The sequence below is a fragment of the Rhipicephalus microplus genome, chromosome 1 (assembly GCF_043290135.1).
Source record: "Rhipicephalus microplus isolate Deutch F79 chromosome 1, USDA_Rmic, whole genome shotgun sequence".
NCBI classification, from domain to species: Eukaryota; Metazoa; Arthropoda; class Arachnida; order Ixodida; family Ixodidae; genus Rhipicephalus; species Rhipicephalus microplus.
The window spans coordinates 277,179,866-277,205,856 of NC_134700.1; the positions used below are offsets into that span (position 1 = coordinate 277,179,866).

Genomic DNA, 25,991 nt, shown 5'->3' on the forward strand with positions numbered 1-25,991 from the left:
GCGCTTTTTCCGTGCTTCGAACTAGACGACTGCCACTTACCTGTAACTCACAACAATTCCCTGACATGCTGACCGATAAGCACACGTTAAATCATGCTCTTTTCTTTCACCGTTCTTTTAAAGGTGGTTTTTATCTTGATAATTTCAACAAATTATTCAAACCGGTGCGACGAAGATAAGACGCGACGAGCGAGTGCGTTTCTGCGCTTCGGTGCCAGTCGGCGCCACGATAAGAACACTAGGATCGTGCATGTCATCGCTACTAGGGCATCGTCACTCAGGATGGTATTTGTGAAATGTTTCACACCAAACACGTAGCACTAGTGTCAATGTTGCAGGGCAGTCAATTTTTCATTTTTCCTCCTTAGCTTTTCTACGCAGTTTGACATCGAATTAAAATAACTTCCACGCGACATATACCATTTAAATTTGGCCAAGAAGTCCTATGCATATCAAGCGATCGAATGATGGGCACATCTAGATCATGAAATTTGATGTCAGTGCTCCTTTAAGGGTCCCCCAATTTTTTCTGCCCTACTCACAAGCTCAATTACTGCCAATAATAATTTGTGGAACTTTAAATGCCAAAAACATGATACATGACTATGAGGCATGCATTAGTGGTGGGCTCTGGTCATTTATACATCCTGATCTGGCGTTCTTTAATCTGCATGGACACTACACAGTACATGCGCATCTAGCAATTTGCTTCCATCAGAGTGCAAACAATACTTGCAGTGCTTGCTTCCATGTGCTACGAGTTGTCGATGAATTCGCCCTCGCGCTGTCAATTGCTAGCTTCCTGGTTAGCTCAATTAGCAGAGCTACTGCCCAGAAAAGACGTTGGTCTCGGGTTCGAACCCCGGACCAGGACGAATTTTCGGAAACTAAAAGGCTGTCTTTCTGAAAAATCTGTATGGATTTCCTTGTGGCTTCGTGCTACAAACAGATGGTTGTGTTCTTTCCCTTTCTTGAGGAAAAAAACAAGAGCTTGGAGTTACAGTAAAGGTTTGTCGCACATTTCGCGGGCCAAAACAAGGACATTTTCCCCTTACAGCAAGCCAAGTTCTCAAATAGGTTTAGAGGCTCCATAGACCTGCCACTGAATTGAAAGCCAGCAGTGGTTGGACAGCGAGTTTCTTAATACCGTCTCACGAAATTTTCGAGGTTATATCTCTAGTGACTTTTTTTTTTCTCCAGTACAATGAACCCTCCTCACGAATTGGCGTCAACTTTTCCAAAAAAAGGCGAATTCATTATGCGAGTAACTACACTATTCAAAGTTGCTTGCACTTATCTAGAAACAAAAACAATGGCATTTGCACATGTCTTGTTTCAAATTAAAAAAAAAAAATATTGCACAGGTTAGTTTGGTCATGACAAACGTTCATTTTCCTTTATAATATGTGAGATATACTGTTCAGCTTCAATTCCAAATTATTCTAACCAAATCACTATTCGCTACGAACCTAAAATTTACTATTCGAATGAGCCTAATCGTAGCTGTTCTGTCGCCATGACGGACACATGTACAATTAGTTCTACAGGCCATAAAGTTTCCAAGATGGCAAGTTGGGCCATAAAGGCCCAACTTGGCATCTTGCTGTTCCAACTAAAACATTTACCAGAGCAAACTCTGTCACTTGTGTCCTTGGCATGCTGCAAGCACGATAGTGATGATTACGATCATACGGCATCTCTAAATTCGTGCAATCGGACAATCTATTGCCATCCTGCTCACTGGAAGAAAGTTAATTGGGATCTGCACATAGTAACGAAGAGCACATCTTGCACAAAGACACGGTTCATGTACTGCGGCCACCCCATCCCAAACCTTTGCTGCTACAAATGTTAATCAGTTATGAAGTGGCCAGAGCTCCTGCTTCCACACTGCTTCTATGCAAAATAAGAACATGCTTTGCATGTCGATTTGGTAAGCAGGTATTAAAATAGCAAGCACACATCAAAATTTTTTCATGGCCTTGGAGATTTTGACATTTGCTTCCTTTGAACATTTTTGTGGTCCCATAGGATTTTAATGAATGAGGTTTTTACTGCAGCATATGGGAATATTAGCATGTGACAGCAGCTGCAGAAAAACCTGAGATAACACCCCCACCGCCCCTTTTATTTTTGCATCATGTAAAATTAGTCACCCATGTTCACCATCAATTAACTAATGCTATTCTTACGTCTAGCAATTTGACTTCGAGCCTCTTCAGCATGTCGGGGTCCACAAACTGCGCATTGGTGGTGCGCACAGCCTCGTCCAAGGCTGCCTTCAGCACGTGCTCGCGCAGGAGCTGGGCAGGCTGGTTGAGCTGTTTACTGCGGGGGGATACGAAACTCATCAAGCAACACTACGCACTAATCAACACACCAGTGAAGCAGCTTTTGATATCTCACTGTAGGGACAATAAAGCACAACACAGTTAATCTTTTATTTGAAAAATATAGGGCAGAGTTTCATTGCCGTATTTCACGCTAAAAACCTAGCACTTGTCATGGGTCATGGATAGTATTATATAGCACTTAGGCCACACTGGCTCACACAAAGCTTTCCGAAAGTGGCCTAGCAAAGTCTCTCACTTTCTTATAAAACAATTCAATTCACTCCTACCAATAAAGGATTATGTGGGTCCTTGTAGATGCATTCGAAATCTATGACTTAAAGTGTTGGTGCAGGAACCTCAGGCAGTGTTGCAACTTGTATACTTTGTATTTTTGTCTTTCCGAGCCTACCACGAGCTTTGTGACGGCAAGAGCGGTGCTTTTAAAATTGTGGAAGGGCTACCTACAAACCAAAAAATCATTTCTTTCTTTAGTATCTCTAATAAAATTCACACCAGGCAATGAGCGTGGAGAACTTCTTGGTTATTTTACCCAATATGACTACAACATTAACTTCTTTTCTCTCTTTTTTTTTAACCTAACAATATTCCCAGTGTGATTACACTCTCACAAATCTGTACCTTAAAGACATGAAGCGAGAGCACCTTGACATCCATAATTATTAGGAACTGCTTGCAAAATTTGTCTTTCACTTTAACACTTGTTTACCAGTAGTAGACAATTTGAGCCCTGATCTGTATTATAGATCATTATACGTGTCCACATGCCTAACAAATATTCTTAAAATTGAATGTCTGCACTGCTGATGTCAATGTTTATTGACAGGTCTACTACTTGAAACAACAGTAATAATAACGCAGGCTTGAGACGGAACTGTGCATAGCAGTTCATTAGAAACAGCACATCAGCAGGTTCTTTATTTTCTCAAGCAACACAACATTCTGACAAGAAAATTTTTATGGTAATTGGAACAAAGATATTAAAATCAGCAGTCAAAATCAGCCAGTTATATCAGTTCTGTTTAAGAAGAGAAGGCAACATTGAGTGGGCAACTATATCACAATAAAACACAAGTAGGTAGGTTTGTGCGAATATACGAGCACTTCAAACAAATATTATGATACTAGAATTCGGTTTGATTCAAATTTAAATTAACAGGAATTTTGAAGTATTCGAAATGAAGGAACAGGCATAGAAGTCCACATGTAACTCCCTTGTGAATGTGGTTTCACTACTGTGGAAGGGTTGCTACACCGTGAATGCACCTTTCCAGAGAAAAACCGTACTGCCGCGAAGCCCCATTTCTAGCTTAAATGAACATATTATACCCTCATATCAATTCTTCCTTTTTTACGTTTAAAAGCTTCCTGTGCCGGCTTTTATGCTCTAAGTATTGTGACTTCTGAAACTTAACGTATTTTATAAGTAAAATTCTGCTAATAATCAAGAGTTGCTTCCACTTCCTTTGAACTAAAAAGAATAACATCTGCATATGCTTTGTTTTAACAATAAAAATATCTATATTGCAAATGTTAGTGGTATTATGACAACTATGCTAATTTTTCATAATTATATGTAATATACCACTCTAAATTGATTAACAATTATTCGAACCAAATCACTCCTCGCTTCAAGCCTAAAATTTTCTATTTGACCACGCCTAAACATATCATACCCACTCATGTTAAACTGTAGCAAAACTGTGAGACATGCGAGTCATATTCATAAAATAAAAAAATATTGTCTATTTAAAAACAGTTGGATGGCAATTTTCTGTTTCATAGGCACGCCCAGCTTCCTCGTGTTTGTTCACATAACTCGTTTGATTGATTCACGACAGCTACCCTGCAGCCATATGAAGTGAGGCTCAACTTACTCTACGACGTCCATCAGGTGGCGGACAAAGTCTCCTTGACCCAGCAAAAGAAACTGTCGCAAGGCCTGGAAAAGAATACAGTCAACATGAGCTTGATTCACCATTAGTTGACAGTTGCAACACTCAAAAGATGAAACAACATCACTGTAAAAAGAGCCTTTGAAAACAAGCCTTTAGAGAAGGGGTATGGTTGCCTTGGGCACATTTGAAATTTACTTAAAATATCAGGATGATGCATGTGATCATGCGACTTGACTCCTCAGCATAGCGTTCAGCATAGGGTGCGGCGACTGCGGAGAAATACCAACCTGCAAGTGCTCCTTGAACTTGAACTGAGTGTTGAGCACAGAGAGAATGTGGCAGTTGCGTGTGTGATAAGCCTGTTCCAAGAACTCCATAAAGGAGCCTTCTGGCTGGTCATTCAAGAGGCACTCCACTGCATGTGAATCATCACAAAATACTATGTACACGCTCTAATCAAGGTACAATGGGGGACACTACGAAAAAAATCAGAAGCTGCGCATCTCTTACATCCAGTGTGAATTTGAAATGAAAGCTAAGAGGCAGCAAATCCTGCTTGCCATTATATGCATGAAACTTGGAAGCACAAGTCTCATGTTTAAAACCTTATATAGTAAATTACAGACTGTAATGAGAGCATCTGCAAACAATTTTAAAAAGGATCAATGCTACCAGATCAATGGGTATGTAAAAAGTTGTAAGACCTCTTTCAGGGTCCCCTTAGAAGAAGTGATATGAATGCCTTGAATAACCTATAAACATAATTCTAAAACAGGGCAGGAATACAATAAATTCAGCACACAAAAAATGGACCATCAACCCTTCTAGGGGTACCGGCACGAAAATTTTGAGTTGTGGAATTTTCGCATCAAATGAAAGACTAAGCTCTCAAAGAGCCTAGAAAATGTACTGGTAAGCTTGACTGAACCTGGAAAAATTGATTCACCTACAGTAGTCCTGTTAAATGAAACCTCAACCCAAGTAACGCAGAATGTTATCCCAACGTTGAATGAATGTGCCCAAATGTCAAGTCAGCAACGTTGCCTAAAAGCGCTTATGTTCTCCTTTTTGATCACATGATAACGTTTCTTGTAACGTTCAGGATGATATGGCAACGCTTGGAATCACATTTTCAACATTGAGGTAATGCTTTCCCCACATACTAGCAACGTGGCGTCAACATTGCTGCAGACCAGGCAAATGTGTTCCGTTTAACAGGAGTTCCGTTTACTGAGAGATGAACAAGGGTGGTGAATCCAAGTATAAAACAAATCATGCTGGAGGCAATTTGGTCCATTTAAACAGCAGTTCTGTTTAGGAGATTTTCGTTTACTCAGAGTCTACTGTGTTTTAAAAAATTAGGTTTCGATTTCTACTGCACCCTGACAATAGGACACGGTGTAAGCTCTTCGTGTACTTGCGGAAGATATGATGTTTCTATGCTCACTACGCAACATTGACTCTATTAGTAACCCACAAGTGGCCATTTTGAATGTTTTCATACCCAAAATCATCACAACTAGCCGTACCGGTGCATGAAGTCACCAGAATTAAGGGGGCAGACTGGTCTTGGACATTTTTTTGTTCATTTATTCAGTGATCTTGATCAAACTGCACAGGATTATGCAGTTTCTTTCTGCTCATTTCAAATATTTAATTAGTTTTCCTGTAACTCCTTTTGTTCCTGAGATAACTTAATTTCACCACCTATTGTTTAAGGCCACAATAGAAAAAATGTGCTTAATTAAAAGTGATATTTAAGATATTCCAACATATACTAATGACTATAGACTGAAATCATGCAAGAGTTTTTTTGTTTTTAGGCCTTTCTTAGTTAATTTATAGTAAAATGAACTATACATTTTCAAAAGCAGTTGAAAATGTGTTACAATTTCGATGAGTAATTAACTAAAAAGGATTGTGCTCTAAATTCTGCTTCCATACTTGCACACATACAGGTTTCCATTGCAAAAAGATTTGTTATACCTGCCCTAGCTGCAGAGATATTGAGGCCTCAAAATTTAACAGTCGTAAATTTACTGTTTTAAGAAAAATGAAAAAACTGAATACACACAACTTCTTCAAAAAGCAACAATCATGGTGTGCATGTTTTGCAATCCTCATAAAGGTGCTCGTAGATTCGTAGCAGAGCTTCAGACACTGTTGCCGGCAAGTTATGAAGAAGCCTCGAAGTCAGTTCCCTAATTTTTCGCAGCTTCTGCATGTTAACAGAACGAAGAATCTGGGCAGTTAGAATGACATTACAAATAAATTACCACTTCCTGGTGTGTGAAAATTTCCAGCAGACATCGAAAAATACTAGCAGAAACTAGATATTTAAATTTTTAAAAATGAATGTTTTTGTCACTTTTTGGTCCACCAGTCTGCCCCCTTTTAACACTGTAGCCAGACGTCACGAGAGTATCATGTCAGCAGGTGTGCCAAAAAAAAAAAGGTCGACTTTAATGTCAAAATGAAATATCAGCATTTACTGAGATTCGCGTTTGCTCGCAGCCGTCTTTGTGTACAGGATATTTATATGACGGAGAAAACTCAGCTCAGAAAATTGGTGTCAGTACCCCTTTACAGAGTTCAAAGATGCTGTTCTGCTGAGTGAGGTCACAGCAAAAAGCTCACAGAACCAGTGCATGTCATCCAGGCACGTAGAGGCCTGATAATTTACCTGAATTCGGTGGAGGCAGGTCCGCCTGCTGCGGGGTATCCTGGCAAACGTGGTGCAAGAAATTGACTGCCTTGCCTGTGCACAGAATCTGCACAGAAGTAGAAAACAATGTTTTCTTGCACAGTGAAGGTGGCTTTGCTTTGCAATTTAGGATACGTTTCTAGATGAAATAACTTTAGAACAAGAAAAAGAGATGTTGAGTTTTTGTGTTTTAATTTCAATATTCTTTACATAAAAGAACTTTACCAGATGGGTTTTCGAAAGAAATACCGTATTCACTCACGTAATGAATGCATTTTTATTCTTGAAAAATCATAACAAAGTTTGGGGTGTTTATTATGCGGGGAAAACTTTATAAAAACTTTTTCGAGATGAGAAAAAATGTGGCATTGCAAAAAAAAAGTAAGGTCGTTTACCCTTTTGCAATGGACATATGCGTACATTGTTTGGAAACAGCTTCTTCATTGCACTTCACTCATTTTCGGTAGGTGATTGTGCTATCTTCTGCAAGCTGCCCCTGCGCCGCCCGCGCTTGCCATAAAAGCACTTAGTGGCTATATTTCCTCGCAATCGTTTAACCTTAACAGTGGTATCTGCCATGATCTCAAGGGGCGCCCAGAAGCATGCACTACAACGCACTTTGCTAACTTCGCAGCAACCTCGCACGACGACCATGCCACCATTGTTGATATTGTAGCAAGCAACCAGCACTGCAGCAAGGTATATTACAGAAGCATCAAAACAAACTGTTAATAACCAGATAACCGACAAAATACTGTCCACATGAGAAAACTGTAGAAAATGTAGCCTATATCTTGCATTCCTTGACGCATGCGCAGATATCAAGCACGAAGAGCAAATTGCAACCGAAGCGAGAATCAGGGGTGCTACCATGTTGCGAAAATAGTCACGTTCTTTTCTGGGCAACAAGCAATTTTTTTCTGGTTTTATAGAAACCTGCAAAGTGATGGCCACGAATGGGCCTTTGTGACAACCATGGCAACAGCAAATCTTGTCATCGTCGTCACTCGAAATTCGCTTGCACGTGGTTGGGCCTTATAGTTTCGTATTTGCAGAAAGCGACCGCCGGTTCGCGCGGGCAGTTTCGTGACCTTTGCTCGCTGTGTGCTTATCAGCTGTAATGTCTCTACACTCACACCATTCGTGAACCCTACTGTGGAGCATACATAACTTAAAAAGAGGGGGATGTGCTGCACACAAGTAGAAAAACAATACGGTGCTCGGGAGCGGGCGAAGTGGGGGAAGGAGCAAGCCAAGGTGGGTTGGCATAATGATAAAAAATGAAAGACATCCAACGGGCAAGGAGACAGCATGTGTCAGTTAGTGGGACTGCAGTGGATGGATGTAGGGGGTGCGTTCATTACGAGGGGAGAAAAAAATCCATACTTTGACGACTGAAGTTGGGGGTGCGTTTATTATGCGAGTGCGTTCATTACACGAGTGAATACGGTAATAAAATATAGTATTTTCTGGCATTTCTTGTTCTCCTGCAAAAAAATACAGTATCTGAGCGTTTAGGAGCGATATTGCGAACAGCTGTTAAGCTGTCAGTTAATTGATGAAGATTCTCGCTGAGCATACACAGATTGCATAACATTTGGAAGACATGAGTAAGGGCATAGGATTGGAGAACATTTGCGAGGTGGAACCCGTCAGGCAGCAAATCTGAGAAAGACAGACAGACTTTTAGGCACACCTTCCGGGCCTGTTCTTCCGAGAGGAATGACGGCATCATGCTCTTGCGCAGGTGATACTTGTCTTGCCAAAGGCTCTCCACCGGTACATCAGCGTTGGCGGCGATGAAGAACTGCGTGTCACATAGCAGCAAAGAGATACCGAAGCTCGTTCGTGCTTTCTTCTAATTATGTACCCCACTCCAGTAAGCTGTACTGTTGAACTTATGCCACCCTAATTATTTCTAGGGTTCTACACTCCCAAACTATGATATGACTTTGAGGCACGCCATAGAGGAGGGCTGTGGAAATTTTGGCCACCTAGGGTTCTTCAACATGCACTGAGAAGATGCAGTACACGGGCCTTCAGTATTTCCCCTCAATCGAAATGTGACTGCCTGGGCTGGAATCGTACATGTCTTTCCGGCCAGCAGCAAAGCGTTGTAATTACTGCATAACACTGCAGTGGCCCAGTAAGCTTTATCAAGGTAACTGAAGAGTGCCATACATGCTAGACATCGCTATAACAATAAGCTTCAGATTGCAAGACTAATTTTGTCCTGCACACTAAGGTTGTTCTGCAGCCTACACATATCCTTGTCACATTCTGCACACGTTACACAAGTCGGCTTCTGCTGCATTTTGTCAAATTTTTGACGAGTCATCTCAGCTGTGCAGAATTCAAACAAACTCTACAGACTGTCGATTCCCACATACAGTGAACAGCAACTATGTTCTCAGCATTAGATGCTTCACATACATAGGTCAAGCTCATCTTTGTGTCACACAGTAAGAAAACCACACAAGCACACACTGTCCTGAGCCATGTAATGCTGAAAGTGCGTAACAAGAAGCCTTAAGGCTTGGCTTACCTTGACGTGATCGGACAGCGTCTAAGCAAACAACTTATCTGCTGCTTTTGTGACCCCGATGACTGATTGCAACACATGACACTTGCACTTTCTGCCCATTGTAATATCTTATTGCTTCCATGCATACTTTTTTCCACACATTTTTTCATGTTATTGTGGCTTGCTTGCACACAGAGAGCAAAAGACAGTCACGCTTTTTAAAATTATTATTTAACCATGCCTGTTTTATTGCAAGAAACTTGATCTATACATAATTACAAAGACAGCGTATTAAGTCAGTGGTACAGGTAAACCTGATTATAACGAACCTCCATATAACGAATTCCTCGATATAATGAAGATTTTATATTCCCTGCCATCGCTCTGTAGAAGCACATGTTCTTGCGACTTCTATGTAACAAAATAACAGCCCAAGACAACCTTGATATAACGAATTTTCCACATGGTCAATCTAAGAATTTTGCTCTGCATTTTGGCATTTTGGTATGAGCGTGCATCTTCCGCGGCTGCCCCGCCGCTCGTGGGGTGAACATCACGCGCACACTGGCCGCGTGCGCGTGAGGTGGGCCTGCACCCCACGAGCCGGCGCTGCCGCCGTTCTCGCCCCCACGGTCGCATGCACGAGGGTGTCCCCCCCCCCCTCCAAACCATGTGGGGGTGCTGACACCCCCTGTGAAGTTGTTTGCGCTGCGTGGCACATGTGTCTCGCCCAAAAGCTGCATTTCGAGTTACAACTACCGGGCGGTAAGTGGCATATTGTGTTCGCGTTGATCACCACTATCATCATCATGATATAGCGGCGGCGACAAGCCTTGGTAACCGCGAGCGAGAAATAAGCTCGTCTCTTCTGCTCGTGGCGGTTGCCGCGAACGGTTGTCTGTAGCGTGGGTCCCCGGTGCGTGGCACCGCGGGCTGCGCGTCGGGGGCCCTCATGATAAGTCAAGCATAGGCGACACCACCTTGGGTGTGTTATTGTGTTTGCCTTGTTAACACGCCAGCTTAACATGAAGAAGTGTCACTTCGGGGCTAAACAACTCACCATACTTGGTCATGTCGTCTCGAAAGCCGGCATCCTTCCCGACCCTGACAAGCTTCGTGCTGTTGCCAAATTTCCTAAGCCGACTACAGTTAAAGAACTACGGAGCTTTGTGGGCCTGTGCTCCTATTTTCGTCGGTTTGTCCGGAACTTTGCTTCCATCATCGCTCCGCTCACCAAACTCCTTGCTGGCCCTGCAGATCTTTCGAATTGGACAGAAGCATGTGACGAATCCTTCACAACGCTTCGCCAACTCCTTACGTCACCACCCGTACTGCGTCATTACGACCCTACTGCGCCGACCGAAGTACACACGGATGCAAGTGGCGTCGGCCTTGGTGCAGTACTCGCGCAACGCAAACCAGGTTTTACGGAGTACGTGGTCGCCTATGCCAGCCGCGCCCTCACTAAGGCAGAAGCCAACTATTCTGTTACAGAAAAAGAGTTCCTGGCGATTGTGTGGGCGTTAAACAAGTTTCGCCCCTATTTGTATGGCCAAACTTTTGACGTGGTAACAGATCATCACGCACTCTGTTGGTTGGCTTCACTGAAAGATCCTTCTGGTCGGCTCGGACATTGGGCACTACGCCTCCAGGAATTCGACATACGCGTCGTCTACCAATCGGGGCGAAAGCACTCCGACGCAGATGCGCTCTCACGATCACCCGTGAAATCTGATGATACGGAAATATCAGCCCTTGACATTCCCCTCTCTGCCGTCAGCGTCACAGACATGTCATCCGAACAGTGGAAAGACCCTTGGATTGTCTCGCTCTTGAATATGCTTTCTGACGCATCAACTTCCGGCTACCCGTGTGCTCTTCACCGCCCAGCAACACATTTCGCCATACGAGATGGCCTGTTATACCATCGCAACTATCAAGTGGTGGGTCGTAAATGGCTACTAGTCATACTCAGTCATATGCGCTCTGATATCTGTGAATATTTTCATGCTGAGCCGCAACACCCACACGCCGGTGCGCTAAAGACGTGTGAACGGATCCGCCAACGTTATTACTGGCGGGGTATGTACACGTTTGTACGCAAACACATTCACTCATGTTCCCTGTGTCAGCAGCGCAAGACATTCCCTCATTCACCCGGTCAACTGCAGCCTTTGCCATGTCCTGCACGCCCATTTGACCGTGTTGGGATTGACCTATACGGCCCGCTACTGTGCTCTGTTGGTGGTAATCGATGGGTGATTGTGGCTGCCGACCATCTGAGAAGGTACCCCGAAACGGCAGCGCCACCTTCGGCTGGTGCTCGTGAGGTTGCAACCTTCATCTTGCATCGGTTTGTTCTTCGTCAGGGTGCACCACGGGAGCTCCTGAGTGACAGGGGCCGGGTATTTTTGTCCGAAGTTCTGCAGCAGCTCTTACATTCATGCCGCACGGTACACCACACATTAACAGCCTACCACCCTCAGACGAACGGCCTAACGGAACGTTTCAATAGAACCCTCGGAGACATGCTCGCTATGTATACTGATTCCGACCACTCCAATTGGGACGTTGTCCTTCCTTTCGTAACGTATGCCTACAATACGGCGATTCAATCAACAGCGGGCTTTTCTTCATTTTTTCTTTTATATGGTCGTGACCCATGCAGCACACTCGACACAATTCTGCCATACAATCCTGATGCCTCCGAGTTCAGCCCAGTTTCTGAAATGGCCGAACATGCCGAAAAGCGTCGTCAGCTTGCACGGTCCTTAGCCGATAATCAAGCCCTCCAAAAAGATCGCCACGACCGTGATCTTGTTCAGAACACTTTCCCCATCGGTTCTCTCGTGTGGCTCCGACTGCCTTTCCACTCTCCTGGACTGACTCCCAAGTTTGCACCGAAGTATACGGGTTCTTACCGCGTCATACAGCACCCTTCTTCTGTCACCTATGTGATTGAACCACTCATGCCATCCACGGAAAAGCGCCGGCTTGGTCGTGAGACGGTCCACGTCAATCGCCTCAAGCCCTGCTACGACCCTCCTGTTCTCTCGTCACCTTGAGTCGCCAGGATGGCTCGTCTTCGTCGCCGGGGTATTGAAGTGGGGAATTCGCAAGGCACTGACTAGTGGGACCATCTCTCTCGGAGTGCGAAGCGCGAGTGGGCGCACGAGCTGTAGACGCTGGACTGCTTGAGCATTATTTATTTATTTATTTATTTATAATACCTTAAGGGCCCCAGTCAAGGGGTGTTACATGAGGAGGTAGACAGTTCACAAACAGATGATTTGTTCGATGGCTTCTTTGAAATGGGCGATGCTGGAGTGGTGCACGATGTCAGCAGTAAGATCGTTCCATTCTGTTGATGTTTGCACAAAAAATGAAGAGTGATGGGCAGTGGTATGCGCACGGGGTGGATAAACCGTTTTCGTATGACTGATACGGCATGAAAGACGATGGGCTTCCGATAACATGGTTTAGATGGCACATGCATATTATAGCTTCAGGCGGACTAGTGTTAGATAGGTTAAAAGTTTAACAGAAGGTGGGGCTAGACGTAAGTTTTTTCGGAGATAGCCAAGCACGCGGTTGGCGTCATTAATGATGTTCATAATGTGGGATGACCAGGTCAGATCTGAAGTTAGAGTGATACCGAGGTATTTACATGAATTAGCTGCTGTTATTTAAGAATCAAATAGGAAGTATTTATTGGAGGAATAGGATTGACGGCGATGGAAGGAAATGACACAAGTTTTCTTTATGTTAAGGGACATCAGCCATTTTTCGCACCATGATTGAATCAAACAAAGATCAGACTGTAGAATGACAGGATCGTTAGAATTGTGAATAGGACGATAAATGACACAGTCGACTGCGAACAGACGAATGTTAGACGCTAAGTTATTGGGGAGGTCGTTAATATAGATTAGGAATAGTAGAGGACCAAGGACCGTGCCTTGAGGTACGCCGGAGGTTACAGCGGATAGGGAGGAGCGATGGTTATTAGCACAAACGAACTGCTTACGGTTAGTCAAGAAGTCACATATCCAATTAGAAACAAGACAATTAAGGTTAAGGTGTGAAAGCTTCAAAAATAATCTGTTATGAGAAACTTTGTCAAAGGCTTTTTCGAAATCAATGAAAATGGCGTCTACAGGTATGTTATTATCCAGGCTAGAACTCAGGTCGTTAACGAACAGGGCGAGTTGAGTGTCACATGAAAGTCCTTTTTGAAAACCGTGTTGGTTAGGTTGAAAGAAATGTACTGAACGTAGAAAAATTACTATGTGGGAATAAATTATGTGTTCCATTAATTTAGACCATGCACTTGTGATGGATATGGGGCGATAATTACTCGGTGAAGATGAAAGACCTTTTTTCGGGACAGGAATGATCTTACCAAGCTTCCAGTCTTCCGGCACCACTCCGCAAGAGATGGACTGCTGAAATATGTGCGAAAGAATAATGCTTGTTATAGGCTTGGTGTTTTTCAGAATTGTGGAATTGATGCCATCCATTCTTGCAGATGACGTTAGTTTCAATTCGTCAATTAGTTTTGCAATACCGTATGAATCGAATGTAATGCCTGGCACGACAGGATGATCAAGAAATGGGGAGTCTAGAAGCGGGCTGCAAGATTCAGGGGTAAATACGGAAGAGAAGGCAGTATTTAGTACTTGAGGGGTAACATGTTTTGGAATAGGATCACCGTGTTCATCAAGTAAGGATAACGTTTTAGTGGGGTTGGGGTTAATGGCTCTCCAAAATTGTTTAGGGTTATTTCGTAGCATATATTAGGTAATGTAAAAGAGAAAAAAGAACGCTTAGCCTTCGCAGCGAGTGATTCAAATTCCTTTGCCGTTCCGCGGTACTTGTTCCAAGCGCTCGCGCTGTTAGACAGTTTAGCCGAGCGATATAATCGCTTTTTCTTATTGTTAAGACGCTTAAGCGATATGTCGAACCAAGGTGAAGACGGTACGGACATTTCTGTCCGTACCGGTTGCCTGCCTATTACCTGGCGTCGCTATTAAACTCCCTTGCAATATTGCAATATATATACATATATATATATATATATATATATATATGAAAACTCAAGAAAGAAAAAAAAGCCACCCGCACGCGGCCGCCAGCTCATCACGAAGCGCCGATGCGCTTATCTCTGACGCGTATTTTGCCTCGTGAACGGGAGGGGGGGGGTGTTAGATGTTTGTGTGCGCGCGCTACTTATCCTTCTGTGGGGAGAATCGCATGCCTTTGACTTTGACCGGAACGATTGCATTTGCAGGGCGCACAAAGATCACTTTGCTCACTGGACAGGCGCCTTTTGCGAAAAGAGTACGCTTTTCAAACACAGCGAAGTAACAACTGGGGCTCTTTTTAGTTCACACTCGTATCTGTACCTGTGATTAAGTCTCATGCCTCGTTTTTGTTTAATCAGCACGTTAGATGTCGAGCGGTAAATGTTGTTAGTTTGCTCTCGTCCTGTGTATGTTGTTTTCGTGCATCATTAGTGCATGAGCAGCGCGCTGCACGTTTCAATCTGCGTTATATTCCAAGTTGTTGTTATTGCATTTATCACTTCGCCCTTGCGGCAAAAGTGACTTTTCTTAATTTCGGACAACCATGCCGTCACCACCGAATTGATCTCTGATTAGGCACTGTTGAAAACTCTCCGAGACCATGGTAACAACAGATCTTCGGAGGTCGACTCGTCACACGCTTCCGTGTTGCGCTGTGCTGCGAGTTCTCAGGCTGGTAACTTTAGCGATTAGCCGATTAGTTCTGGCAACAACACGACGGCGCTTTGAATGGAATGCAATGAATGTGATAGGAAGAAATTGTAATGTTATAGGAAGTAAGGCTGGCAGCCAACTCTTTTAAATCCGATATCGCGGAACTCCTACAAAACGCTGGTGTGAGCGAATACAGCCGCTCCAGGGAGAAGTGCTCTTTTCACACAATCCCTTCGCGTTGAAGCTCCATTGATACTCGCCGAAATAGCAAGTGTGGCAGCGATCGTGACCGCCCTTAAAATACAAGTTCATTATAGCTACGAGAGCGATCCTCACCCCTCCTCCGCGAATTGTTTCATGCTTGTTCAAGACAGGTGGTTTACTCTCTGAACATTCGATGGCAGTTCCAACACGCGGGAGATGTTATGCACTTTCCAAGCAATATAGGGATGGGCCGACTCATTTGATCTATGCTTCAGCAGCGCTCACGCGCTTTTACCTGCTCATGAAAGTTACGATGTGCGGGGGCATGTCATCAATTTGAACTCGTTACAGAACATGGTGGCGACGGCAAAATCCCGCAGAGAGTATCCATATAATTGCTATTGCAATAATAACGCAGTTTTTTACAGAAAAATAAATGGTTTGGGTTAGCTCTGTCTTCAGTCCCTCTTATGTTTAATTTGCACGTTTATTTTCCGAATTTTTGTACCGAACCTGCATATAACGAAATCCTCTTTATAAGAAATTTTTCCTGGAATTCATCAATTTCATTATATCCAGTTATATCCACTGTATATATCCATTGTATATCAAAAGCCTTTTACCTCATTATGGACATCTTCAAGCTGGCCCGTTTGGATCCATCGGCAAAGCATGTTGTACCAGGGTTGCAGCACCTGTTTATGCCCGGAAAATATTTACGAAGGGTCATCCACTTGAAGAAAAAGGGCATTATAGTAGACATACCCTCCCAAGTATCAAGCTAAGAACTTTTATTTGCTAGAAACCCCTTACTTGTGTTTGTTATTTCTGCTACCTACCGTACATAATATTTAACAACAGCACATTACGAAAACAAGACTTTCTAAACTGTAATTTCAGATTTGTTTTTTAATATTTGCTTCCTGATAAAATAACACCTAATAAATAAAAAACACTGACAATATTGGTCATTATAATTACTGAGTCACCATAAAAGAGTGGCTGGTAATTGGGCACTAAAAAGGTACACGGCACTGCCATTGAAAGTAGGGAGAAAAGTGGTTTGTTTCTGGAGCTCATCCACTTGCTTACCTCAACTATTATAAACATGTTGGGATAAGCCCTGGAAAGGTGTTTCTTGCCGTCAATCACAACTATCATAGTCTACGACTATCACAATCCCGCCTTGAGGACGTGACTACTATTACAAAAAAATCTTGCTAAACAAAACCTGAAGGGGCTGGGAATATACGTTCCATCTAACAGCAGTTCCACTTACTGAGGGATGTTTAGGGGAACAACATTCAAGTACAAAACCATCATGCCATAGGCAGTTCTTCCATTTAAGCAGAAGTTGTGCTCAAGCTATTTCCGTCTTCTGATTCTACAGCAGATGTAAAACTGCCACTCACCGCGAGGAGGAGCCTGCGTGCGAGAACACTGACTTCAGAATCTCCATCTGCCAGACAGCCATGGAGCTGGCTCGCCAATTCGCCACCTCTGAGCACTGCACATGACATGCGAAGGCATTTACATTACTGTCATACATTGAGCAAAGCAAGGAACTGGGCTAGTTGCTGCTTTATATCCGATCACATGCATGGCACCAACAAAGTAAATGTAAACAATGACAGGACACATGAGAGAAGTGTGACTGTGCACAACTGTGACCCTTGGCTGGAGTGACGTATCACGGTTGATGCACCAGCATTACTCATTTGTACTCAGTACATCACACGCATACTACCTAAATTTCTGAGCCTGTGATATACATGCAGTAGGTTTTTTTTTTGTGCTAAATAAACCATGATAAAATTCAGAGGCAGCAGTATCATGCAAGAATGTATAGCAAAGATGGTCCTGCAGTTAAATTTAGGTGCACAAAAAGAACCCGACATGGTTTAAAACATGACACTTATACAGTTGAACAAAGGATATGCACTTAGCAATAATGATATTTAACAGACAATGATGCCAAGGAAATTACGGAGGATGTCACTAGGAGTAATTATAATGTAAATGTGAAGTACACATAATGTAAACATAAATGTGAATTTACCTAATGTGTCCTTTCTTCACATTTGGATCATAATTATTTCTAGTAACATTCTATCTACTTTCCTTGGCATTACTGTCTGTTAGTTCTCATCAACATTGTCTAACAAAGAAAACAAGTCCTCAAATTTGCACTAAATTTGTTCATTGAGAATACTTCAAAATTTTCAATAATTTAAATTCGGAACGAAGCGAATTCGCATACGCTACTATTCGCTCGAATATTTGAAGCATTCAAATATTCACACAAGCTTAGTCGTGATATCTTTTATTTACAGCTAATGTTGTTTTTAGTTCCCGTATGTCAAGAGGCAACCAATGAACAGGTATCCACATCGACTGTCAATGCTCAGTTGAACTTGGAAAGATACTGCATGTTTCTGCAAAAGCTCTCAAATGCAGCCTTACCGGACCTTGCATACACAATGTTTCAGGCCAGCAATAATATTTAAAGGGGCCCTGCAACACTTTTTGATCATGGTCAGAAAATGCTATCGGTCGGTAGTAGAGGCTCCCAAGAACACGTGAGCCAAATGTTATAGCACAGCATGCGGCCTGTAATTCACAATAAAATATGAAAGTCAGCTGAAAATTGCTTTCTCTTCCCTCAACAAATGACAGACGACGCTCAAAAATTACTCGTAGAATGCACATCTATCTGCCATTGGCTGATCTGAACATAGCGCTCGGTCGTTACATAGACCGTCGCAAAAGGCTGTCACTTGTCCGTGCGTGCGATTGCACTGAAAACATCAATTATTCAAAGAAAAAAAGAAAAAAGTGCTCAAGATCACGAGGCGCACATCACGTTTTTTTTTTGCCCCTCCCATCCCTTTCTGCATAGCTTCCAGCACGGTCGTTGGGACAAGAGAAGAGAGAATGCGACTGCAGCGTGTGACAAATCTATGACACTCCGCTCGTACTGGACGGATTCTTAAATGTTCTGCAGCGTTGAACTTGTGAGGCAATAAGCACTTCCAGTGAAATAATTCTATCGTTACTCAAAAAAGTGTTTCAGGGCCCCTTTAAATGCATTGTCATCACCATGAGCTCATATAAGCCCACTACAGGATCATGACCTTGCTTAACAATCAACCAATGATTACAACGTTCATGTGTGTACCTCACAATGCCCCTCAGAATTTCTTCATATTGTCACTCCCTCTAATCAACAAGTGGCCATGACAATGCATCAACATCCCTGTCATTCATTTCATTAATGTAACAGAGTACCAGTTAACCGTCATACAGACTCGCACTACGTGCCCTACCAAACTTTTTTTTCCAACCACTTCACCTCAACTGTAATATAGACACATCTCTGGCCCGATGAATTGGTACACACATCACAAAAACAGGTTCGTCAATGTTCTATACCTAGTACTATAGACGTGTACATGTTATGTACGTGTACATGTATACCTAGTACTATAGACGTGTACAGCGGCAAAACAAATTCGTTCGTCTTGTTATTACATGCTTGTTATGTTAATGTAAGACTGCACTGGCTAGAAGGCATTGAATACTATACCCTCTTCCAATTCCTACCTGAACAAGTATGCACAAGATCCCCCAGGAAACGATATCTGACCATGCACTTGTTTGTCCATGCCACCACTCGTGGCAATGTCAGGGCACCAGTGCTGGCATCAGGGCAGTTTAGCTGCAGTTCCGGGAAAAAAAGTGGAGTTTATTAAACAGTGACTAAAAGTGAAATTAATAAATGTGAAATCAAACCTACGTGCAGTATGGTCGACTGAGGAGCCATTTAGTGATATTTTGCCTTTACGACTGTCACTTAGATATGGAACAAAGGCTCACAAAACAATGCTTTACATGTAAATATTCCAGTAGCTGGTTCCTTTATATAAAAAGATTAAGATTCTGGTTACATTGGCTTTATTACTGGCAGATGTTGCCTTTAAGAATGGACAATACTAGTAGTATATCTTCATTAGTTTATCACACTGCATGTTAGTAAAGCAAGTACCCAAACTATAAAGTGCCTTTGAAACAGAACTTAGGTGCGTCACTCCTTATAACAATATCTGTTTACTACTTAATTTTTGTAATGTACCATCTTTAGAGCTGTTTTTGTGCTACAGCTCAATCTCATGATTACTGTGGTGCTTAGGCAACATTATAACAATATCTGTTTACTACTTAATTTTTGTAATGTACCATCTTTAGAGCTGTTTTTGTGCTACAGCTCAATTTCATGATTACTGTGTTGCTTAGGCAACATTATGCATGCCTAAAATGTATGTACAATAGCTGTCTTTTAATTGAGCAACCTGTAGAACTCTTAACATCGCGTGGTTTAACAAGTCATGCAGTGCAGTATAACTGACTAATATGCAATATACTAGTTAGTGTACTCTTAAGAGCACAGTATAATGTAATCACACTGCTTATACAATAGATACCTTTGATAGCTTCAGGAGAAACCACTTTTCAAGCCACTGCATTGAAGCGACCCAGTGGTTCGCCCCTTTAGGATGTCTTCTATGAACATAATGGTGCTCAAAGCATTAAACACAGTGTGTATCTTTGCACAACCTTCAATATCAGGTTAAACTTTTTGTTGATCACACTAAAATCCTTTATCGTTACAGTTAGTTTCTTACAATTGTAGATAGACTTGAAGAAACATTTAGATAACGTTACTTCATGCAGCTATACTGTGTAGTCCACTTATAACTATGTCCAAAGCCAAGGAAATTCCATCGTTTTAACCAATAACTGCTGTAAGTGGGTTCACAGAAAAAAAAGACAAAAGATAAATGAAAACATTTAAATTGCATGCATGTGAGGTAGTGCAACTAAGTACCCCTTGTTTGCAGAAAAGGCTTTGATTGCTGCACGCATAGCTGATGCACACGTTTCTGAAGAAAATCTAGCTGCTCTATGTAGGTGAGAGGGAGGTCATTAACGAAAACAAGATCTCAGAGAGACTGCATCATCTGCTTTCTGCTTGGCCACCCACGATGACAGTGCTTGGGGAGGCTGTTCAACTGCATCATCGAAGTAATCGCTCTTCCCACTATTTACATCATTGCACAGTCGGTGCAGAAACCTATTTGCAGCGCGTGCTGCAGCCATATTCAATTGCTATATCAAACATTGTGGCACTGGAGCATCTTAAGCGGTTTCTTTTACCATAGAAAGCATACAAAAGTGGATGGTGACATCGTTGGAGTCGAATGCACATGAAGAAGCTATGGACACTGTGTAAGAAGTCTTGTTTCATAGTTCAGATTTGTAGATATGCTTAGAAAACCTTAGTGGTCCAAAGTGTACCACCTAATGAAAACTCTAGGGTTCAATGAATGCCTGTCTTGAAGAAAAAATTCATGCTGTTCCCGGAAATAACAAGCATCGACCAATCATTAACACACAAAATGTTTCAACCATACTACGAAAATAAAGGAATGTAACAGCAAGGCTTCATCTGCGATCCCTTTACATTCAGACAACGAAAATAACGGTCAAATGCAATTCAGGCAATATACTCCTAATATACAATCTATGCTTAATTCACACCAGTAAACCTATACAAGTTAACCCCTTAATAGGATACAATAACATAACAAATATTTGGGTAAAAGAGACTCGAGTGTGCATACATCAAACAGGGGTTGATCAGGAAATGAGAACATGGTACCTTGCTGAAAAAAGACAAAAGAGATAAAAACTGCTTCCCGATGTCTGTCTCTTACAAAAAGGTTCAATTGAAAGCATTTCCTTTATTGTGAAGAAAACCTTAATAGTGAGGCCAAAATGCTAGGGTTGTGTAAATATAAAAAAAATTTCGCATAATAAATAGAATAGCATTTTATTCAATTCAGTACTTGAATCGAATAGCACATATTCAAAACACCAAATACTTTTCAAATAGTTTTTGAATAATATGCAACAATGAAAAATGCTCAAAGGGATTAGACGAGGAAACAACAGGAGGTAACTTTTCTTGCTTTCATCGAATTACCCTGATGCAAGCAGCCCATGTGCTTACGGCAATATCAACGCCATATGAATTACAGGATGCACACGTCTTGCTTTTAAAACTCCAGGGTCACCGAAGCAACAGGGTCAGCAACCAACTATCTTCTCTACGAAATTTATGATGATGTGAACTTACTAAAATTGCTAAATATTTAAGAATCAGTTTTATTTAAAAGCTGCTGAAGAAATACCACCATGAATACTGTAGTCACCACTATAGTATTTTAGGCTGCAGTTACAAAATATTTCGAAGGCTCTAGAAGCTGTTCAGTTTAAATATTTATAGTATTTTTTTGTCAGTAATTAGTCATTATAATGTTCATTTGTTCAAGCTAGTGAATATTTGTTTCAAATAAGATGTAGTGGAATTCTTGAACTTCCTTCAAAATTTTCACCTTCCCAGTCTAGGCCTACTTTTAAAAGTATTGGTTTACTGTTTGAATTAAAATTAGAATAGCATTCAATTCGTATTCGACTCGGTGTCACCATTATTTGATACATATTCGATTTGGTCTTAGAGTTCACTACTCATACGACCCCCTACAAAACATTTTTTTATGTCAACGTTTGATTTGTGCTTGTTATTTCCTGCCATTGTACAAATGTTCTGCGGAAAGAGTCCACAGCGGCCGACCCTGCAAAACAATGCTCACTTCTGAAGCTTAGAAACAACAGACTGTCACCTCTGTGTCAAGCAGTGCAAGTAGCCGGTAGTACTCCGCCATCTCGTTCTGCAATGCCCCCACAAAAGCCTCACACAGTAGCCCACGCCGCAATGTTTCCGGTCGGCAGAAGCCATCCACCAGAATGCGCAGGCGTCCAAGCACGGCCAGACTGCGCACAATCTGCCGCTGTGGACTTGAAAGCTGACACTGCACAACAATCGAGTACATTAAGAGTGGGGCATGACGAAAAATTCTGGAAAAGCATAAATTATACTGCAGTGATCACGACTGCTTGACCTAAAAAATTATGATACAGATCTGTAACTGGTGGCAGATGAAGTTTTCGTTTTAATTTTTGTTCAATGCACAAATGACTTGAAGGCAAAATTTGAACCCCTCAATGAATATAACAGAGTCCCAAGCACCTTCAGGTGGGTAATCAATCTCTACCTCTCATGCACGTGCATATATGCATATGTATGCACATGCATGCATGCACGCACACACACACACACACACACACACACAAAATGATAGCAATCGATGACAAGCATCTCAGTCAATGACATCTATCTATAGGGCCCCCAACAGTAAAGTCACTTACTGACGCACTATTAATGAGATCTAATAATCATGCCAAGGAAACTATAGGGGATGTTATTATAAGTTATCTTTTCGTCCACTTTTTTTTTCACATTATAATTACTTCTGACGAAGAAAATGAGCCCTTTAACATACACTTCTTTCCTACTGACACATTCGTGCTGCTAAATGTACTACAGGCCATGGCTTACCTCAGCGTCAACAGTGAAACTTCCAAGCGGCAAGTCATGGAACTGCACCAAGCTGCTGGACACTCCCTGTAGACAGAATAGCACATCTCGCAGAACCTTCTGCCCCACATGACAGGTTGCTCCAACCACTGCACCAAATGGAGGGAGACATATGATCCAGTGTCTTGCTCATAAACAAATGTACAGTACTCGCACATAGAAGCAAGACAATTTAGGCCTAAGTAACAACCATACTTTCATTTCCACAGTCATCAGTGCAGGTCATATCGTCACAAATCGGGACACGAACGCATAGATGAAAGCCAACATAACCATTAGAAACCAAATTCGTTGCGATATAACATGAGTGTCTCGAACAATTGCGCATACCAGTCATTATACTAAAAGAAATCATTGTCTTATTTGAATCTGTGAGTACTGTACACAGTGTACAAATGTTCTCAGGTGGGCTAGTTAGTTCATAAACATTGTGGCTGAACAGCCACAATGTTTACGGCGCTGTGTCCAGTCTGTTCACTGTCCCGTTTTCTGTGCTGTTCTGTCACAATGTTTGTAACATACGAGGGCCCCTGAGTAGATCAAGCGCTGGCCTATTTGGTGCTTCCTACTCAGGCAATACGCAACAATAGTTCTCCAATAAAAATTGTTAGGAGAAGTGGACAGCCTTCAACATCATTTTTTTTTTCCAGTTAGACAGCTGAAATAAATAATTTGATAAACTTCAGCTGAGAGGCAGGGAGAGAATAAGCAGAGGCAAATACTCAAAAACCAATGCAAATGTTCAAGATTAGTGGGGTATACCTAGAAAGTAACCCAACTGAGAGGAAAAGCAGAGTCACACACCTTGAGTGACACCTGCCGACATTGAGTGCTCTTGGGTTCCATCAGTTGCTGCATGGCTCCCGTGAGACGGCCAGAACTCAATGCGCGCTGTAGGCTTAGACGAAGCACGGTTCTGTGACAGACGGTAGGACTCCTAGAAGAGTGAACGCTATGATCAAGCTCTAAGAAGAGGGAACAGATTGCACTTTTGTATTAAATAGAGTCAAGCATTGCATCACAAAGGTCAAAGCATGGAGCGTGAAATACAGCACGCCGAGATGGAGCAAAAAAAACAAAAACAGAAGAATGACACATACCCAGCGCTGACCAAAAAATGTGTTTACTATGAGTTGACAAGCAAGAAATAGGAAAACGCAGGCGACATCACAGAATCGGTAGCGGAACGACCCTAGTACTAGGTTTGTCACAAGAAACATGGCGCTTAGCACTCAAGGAAACAGATTCGTTTTTCCACCTCATCATTAAGAAGAAACGAAGGATTATGTAAAATTTGAATGTATGTTTATTGCAGCACAAGACCGTATTATGTGACATAGGTGCAAACGACAGCTCAAGTACAGCAATTCTCGAAATGTGGATGACCAAGCCCACCAAGCTTGGTCGCGTCGTCCCTCGGTGTTGGCCAGAGTCTTGCAGACACAAGAGAAGCTTCAACAGGGATAGTCGCCGGGGCAGCACTCCGTCTAGTGCCTGCATAAGGAACGTGCACCAAAAAAGTCTTTCACTTCGAACTCGCATTTCTGAGAGTGCGTTCAGTCCTCACCACATGACAGGCAAGAATTCACTCCATTTTTAAAAAAGATACTGATGTGAAGAGTAAAACAGAATTGTAAACAAAACATGTTTTTCTTTTTTTTTTTCAACCAACAACGGTGACCAGTGAAAACTTACTACCACTACTTCCAGCTTGTTGAGTGTGGTGGAAAGCACAACGGTGAAGAATGAACACAGAAACTTTTGATAGCTTGCCTGCTTTACAAATCTGCTAATTTCGGCACGAATATATCGGCCCTCACCCAGCCACTTAAAATAAGAGGAAGAGGGAGGGGGCACGCCCCCTACTTCCGACGACAAGTTTGGGGGAGGGGAGCACACCCTTACCACCTCCATACTGCTGACACCTCTGTCAATTACTACCGATTAGGAAAGAAGGTTTGTAAACAGTGAAGTGTGACAAAATTAAGAAGACGTAAACATGGACTGAACGCGAGGCTACTTACCGGAGATCGAAGCCTTCGGTACAGGTCAGAGAACCGGACAGCTTCTTTTTCCTTGTGTTTTCCGATAACTGAAACGAGATAGACATTATCGGAAGTGCTCGCAGTAGCAGCAGCCAGTATTTCACTGTGTTTTCCTTACAAGACTGAATGACTTGCTCTGCGACTCTAGTCTCATCATGGTCTTGGGGGCCTTCAAGTGCACTGCGAAGATTGCAAAAATCAATTGTTAATATTTTAACCTCAATACTCTCGGCTACTAAACGTCAGAATATCGCAATAAACTTCCTCACTCGTAGAAACTACTTAGTACTCTAGTTTTATATGGTTCGACGATCTTAGCGCCCACGATCAAAGAGAAAGAGGTGATACTGCCAACCAATTTTTCTGCGGAATCATGCTGGTTTCGCCGAAGCTCATGGACCAATTTATATCAGCACCAACACAACTAGAGTAACGCGGGAAGCGTTGGCAGTACTTACAATCCAAGAGCCGCTAGAGTATTCTCGTAGATGGCGTGTACAGAGTCTGAAAAAAACAAAAACAAAATCAGATGATCTTGCAAAGAGCACCGCCAATAAACATTTTTGTCGGGGAGAATACCTGCAGGAAGTCCTGTCAACTGCAAGCACAAACTGTGCCATAGCTTTGCAACATCCAGCTCTTCACCGAGCAGATTCATTTCCATCAGCTCTGTTAAGCACTAGACCGCAAGCGGTAACACTCAAAACGTCTTGCCATGTCCCAGCTGGCTTTAAGCAACGCATAAACACGTCACCTCTACATTTCATTCACGATTTCACCGCATTTGATGTTATTCGCTCGCGCGCAATCACGAAACGACCGCCGACGTGGATCCGAATGGCTAGTGTCGTTTGTTGGCTTGTTAAATACTTTGGCTGGCATATCTCGGAGCGTATTTGTCAAAAACAACGAAAGGTTGCAAAAGCATGGCCTCTAAGATTAAAAATGGCAACAACTTCTTTGCGGGTC

At 42.4% G+C, this 25,991-nt stretch overlaps 1 protein-coding gene across 1 annotated transcript in view; it reads right to left on the reverse strand.

Moving 5' to 3' along the window:
- LOC119188237 (gamma-tubulin complex component 3 homolog) overlaps positions 1-25,829 on the reverse strand; it is a 40,361-nt gene extending 14,532 nt beyond the window's left edge. The window contains exons 1-16 of the mRNA XM_037436173.2: positions 25,602-25,829; positions 25,481-25,526; positions 25,141-25,202; positions 25,002-25,069; positions 24,373-24,471; positions 23,782-23,914; positions 22,939-23,066; positions 22,163-22,351; positions 19,023-19,137; positions 16,832-16,926; positions 16,043-16,114; positions 8,650-8,760; positions 6,933-7,020; positions 4,537-4,664; positions 4,229-4,293; positions 2,193-2,328 (exon numbers count right to left, since the gene is read on the reverse strand). Coding sequence (XP_037292070.2) covers positions 2,193-2,328; positions 4,229-4,293; positions 4,537-4,664; positions 6,933-7,020; positions 8,650-8,760; positions 16,043-16,114; positions 16,832-16,926; positions 19,023-19,137; positions 22,163-22,351; positions 22,939-23,066; positions 23,782-23,914; positions 24,373-24,471; positions 25,002-25,069; positions 25,141-25,202; positions 25,481-25,526; positions 25,602-25,686 — 1,620 coding nt within the window. The 5' untranslated portion in view covers positions 25,687-25,829. The remainder of the gene's footprint in view (positions 1-2,192; positions 2,329-4,228; positions 4,294-4,536; positions 4,665-6,932; positions 7,021-8,649; positions 8,761-16,042; positions 16,115-16,831; positions 16,927-19,022; positions 19,138-22,162; positions 22,352-22,938; positions 23,067-23,781; positions 23,915-24,372; positions 24,472-25,001; positions 25,070-25,140; positions 25,203-25,480; positions 25,527-25,601) is intronic.
- Between the last annotated feature and the right edge of the window lie 162 nt (positions 25,830-25,991).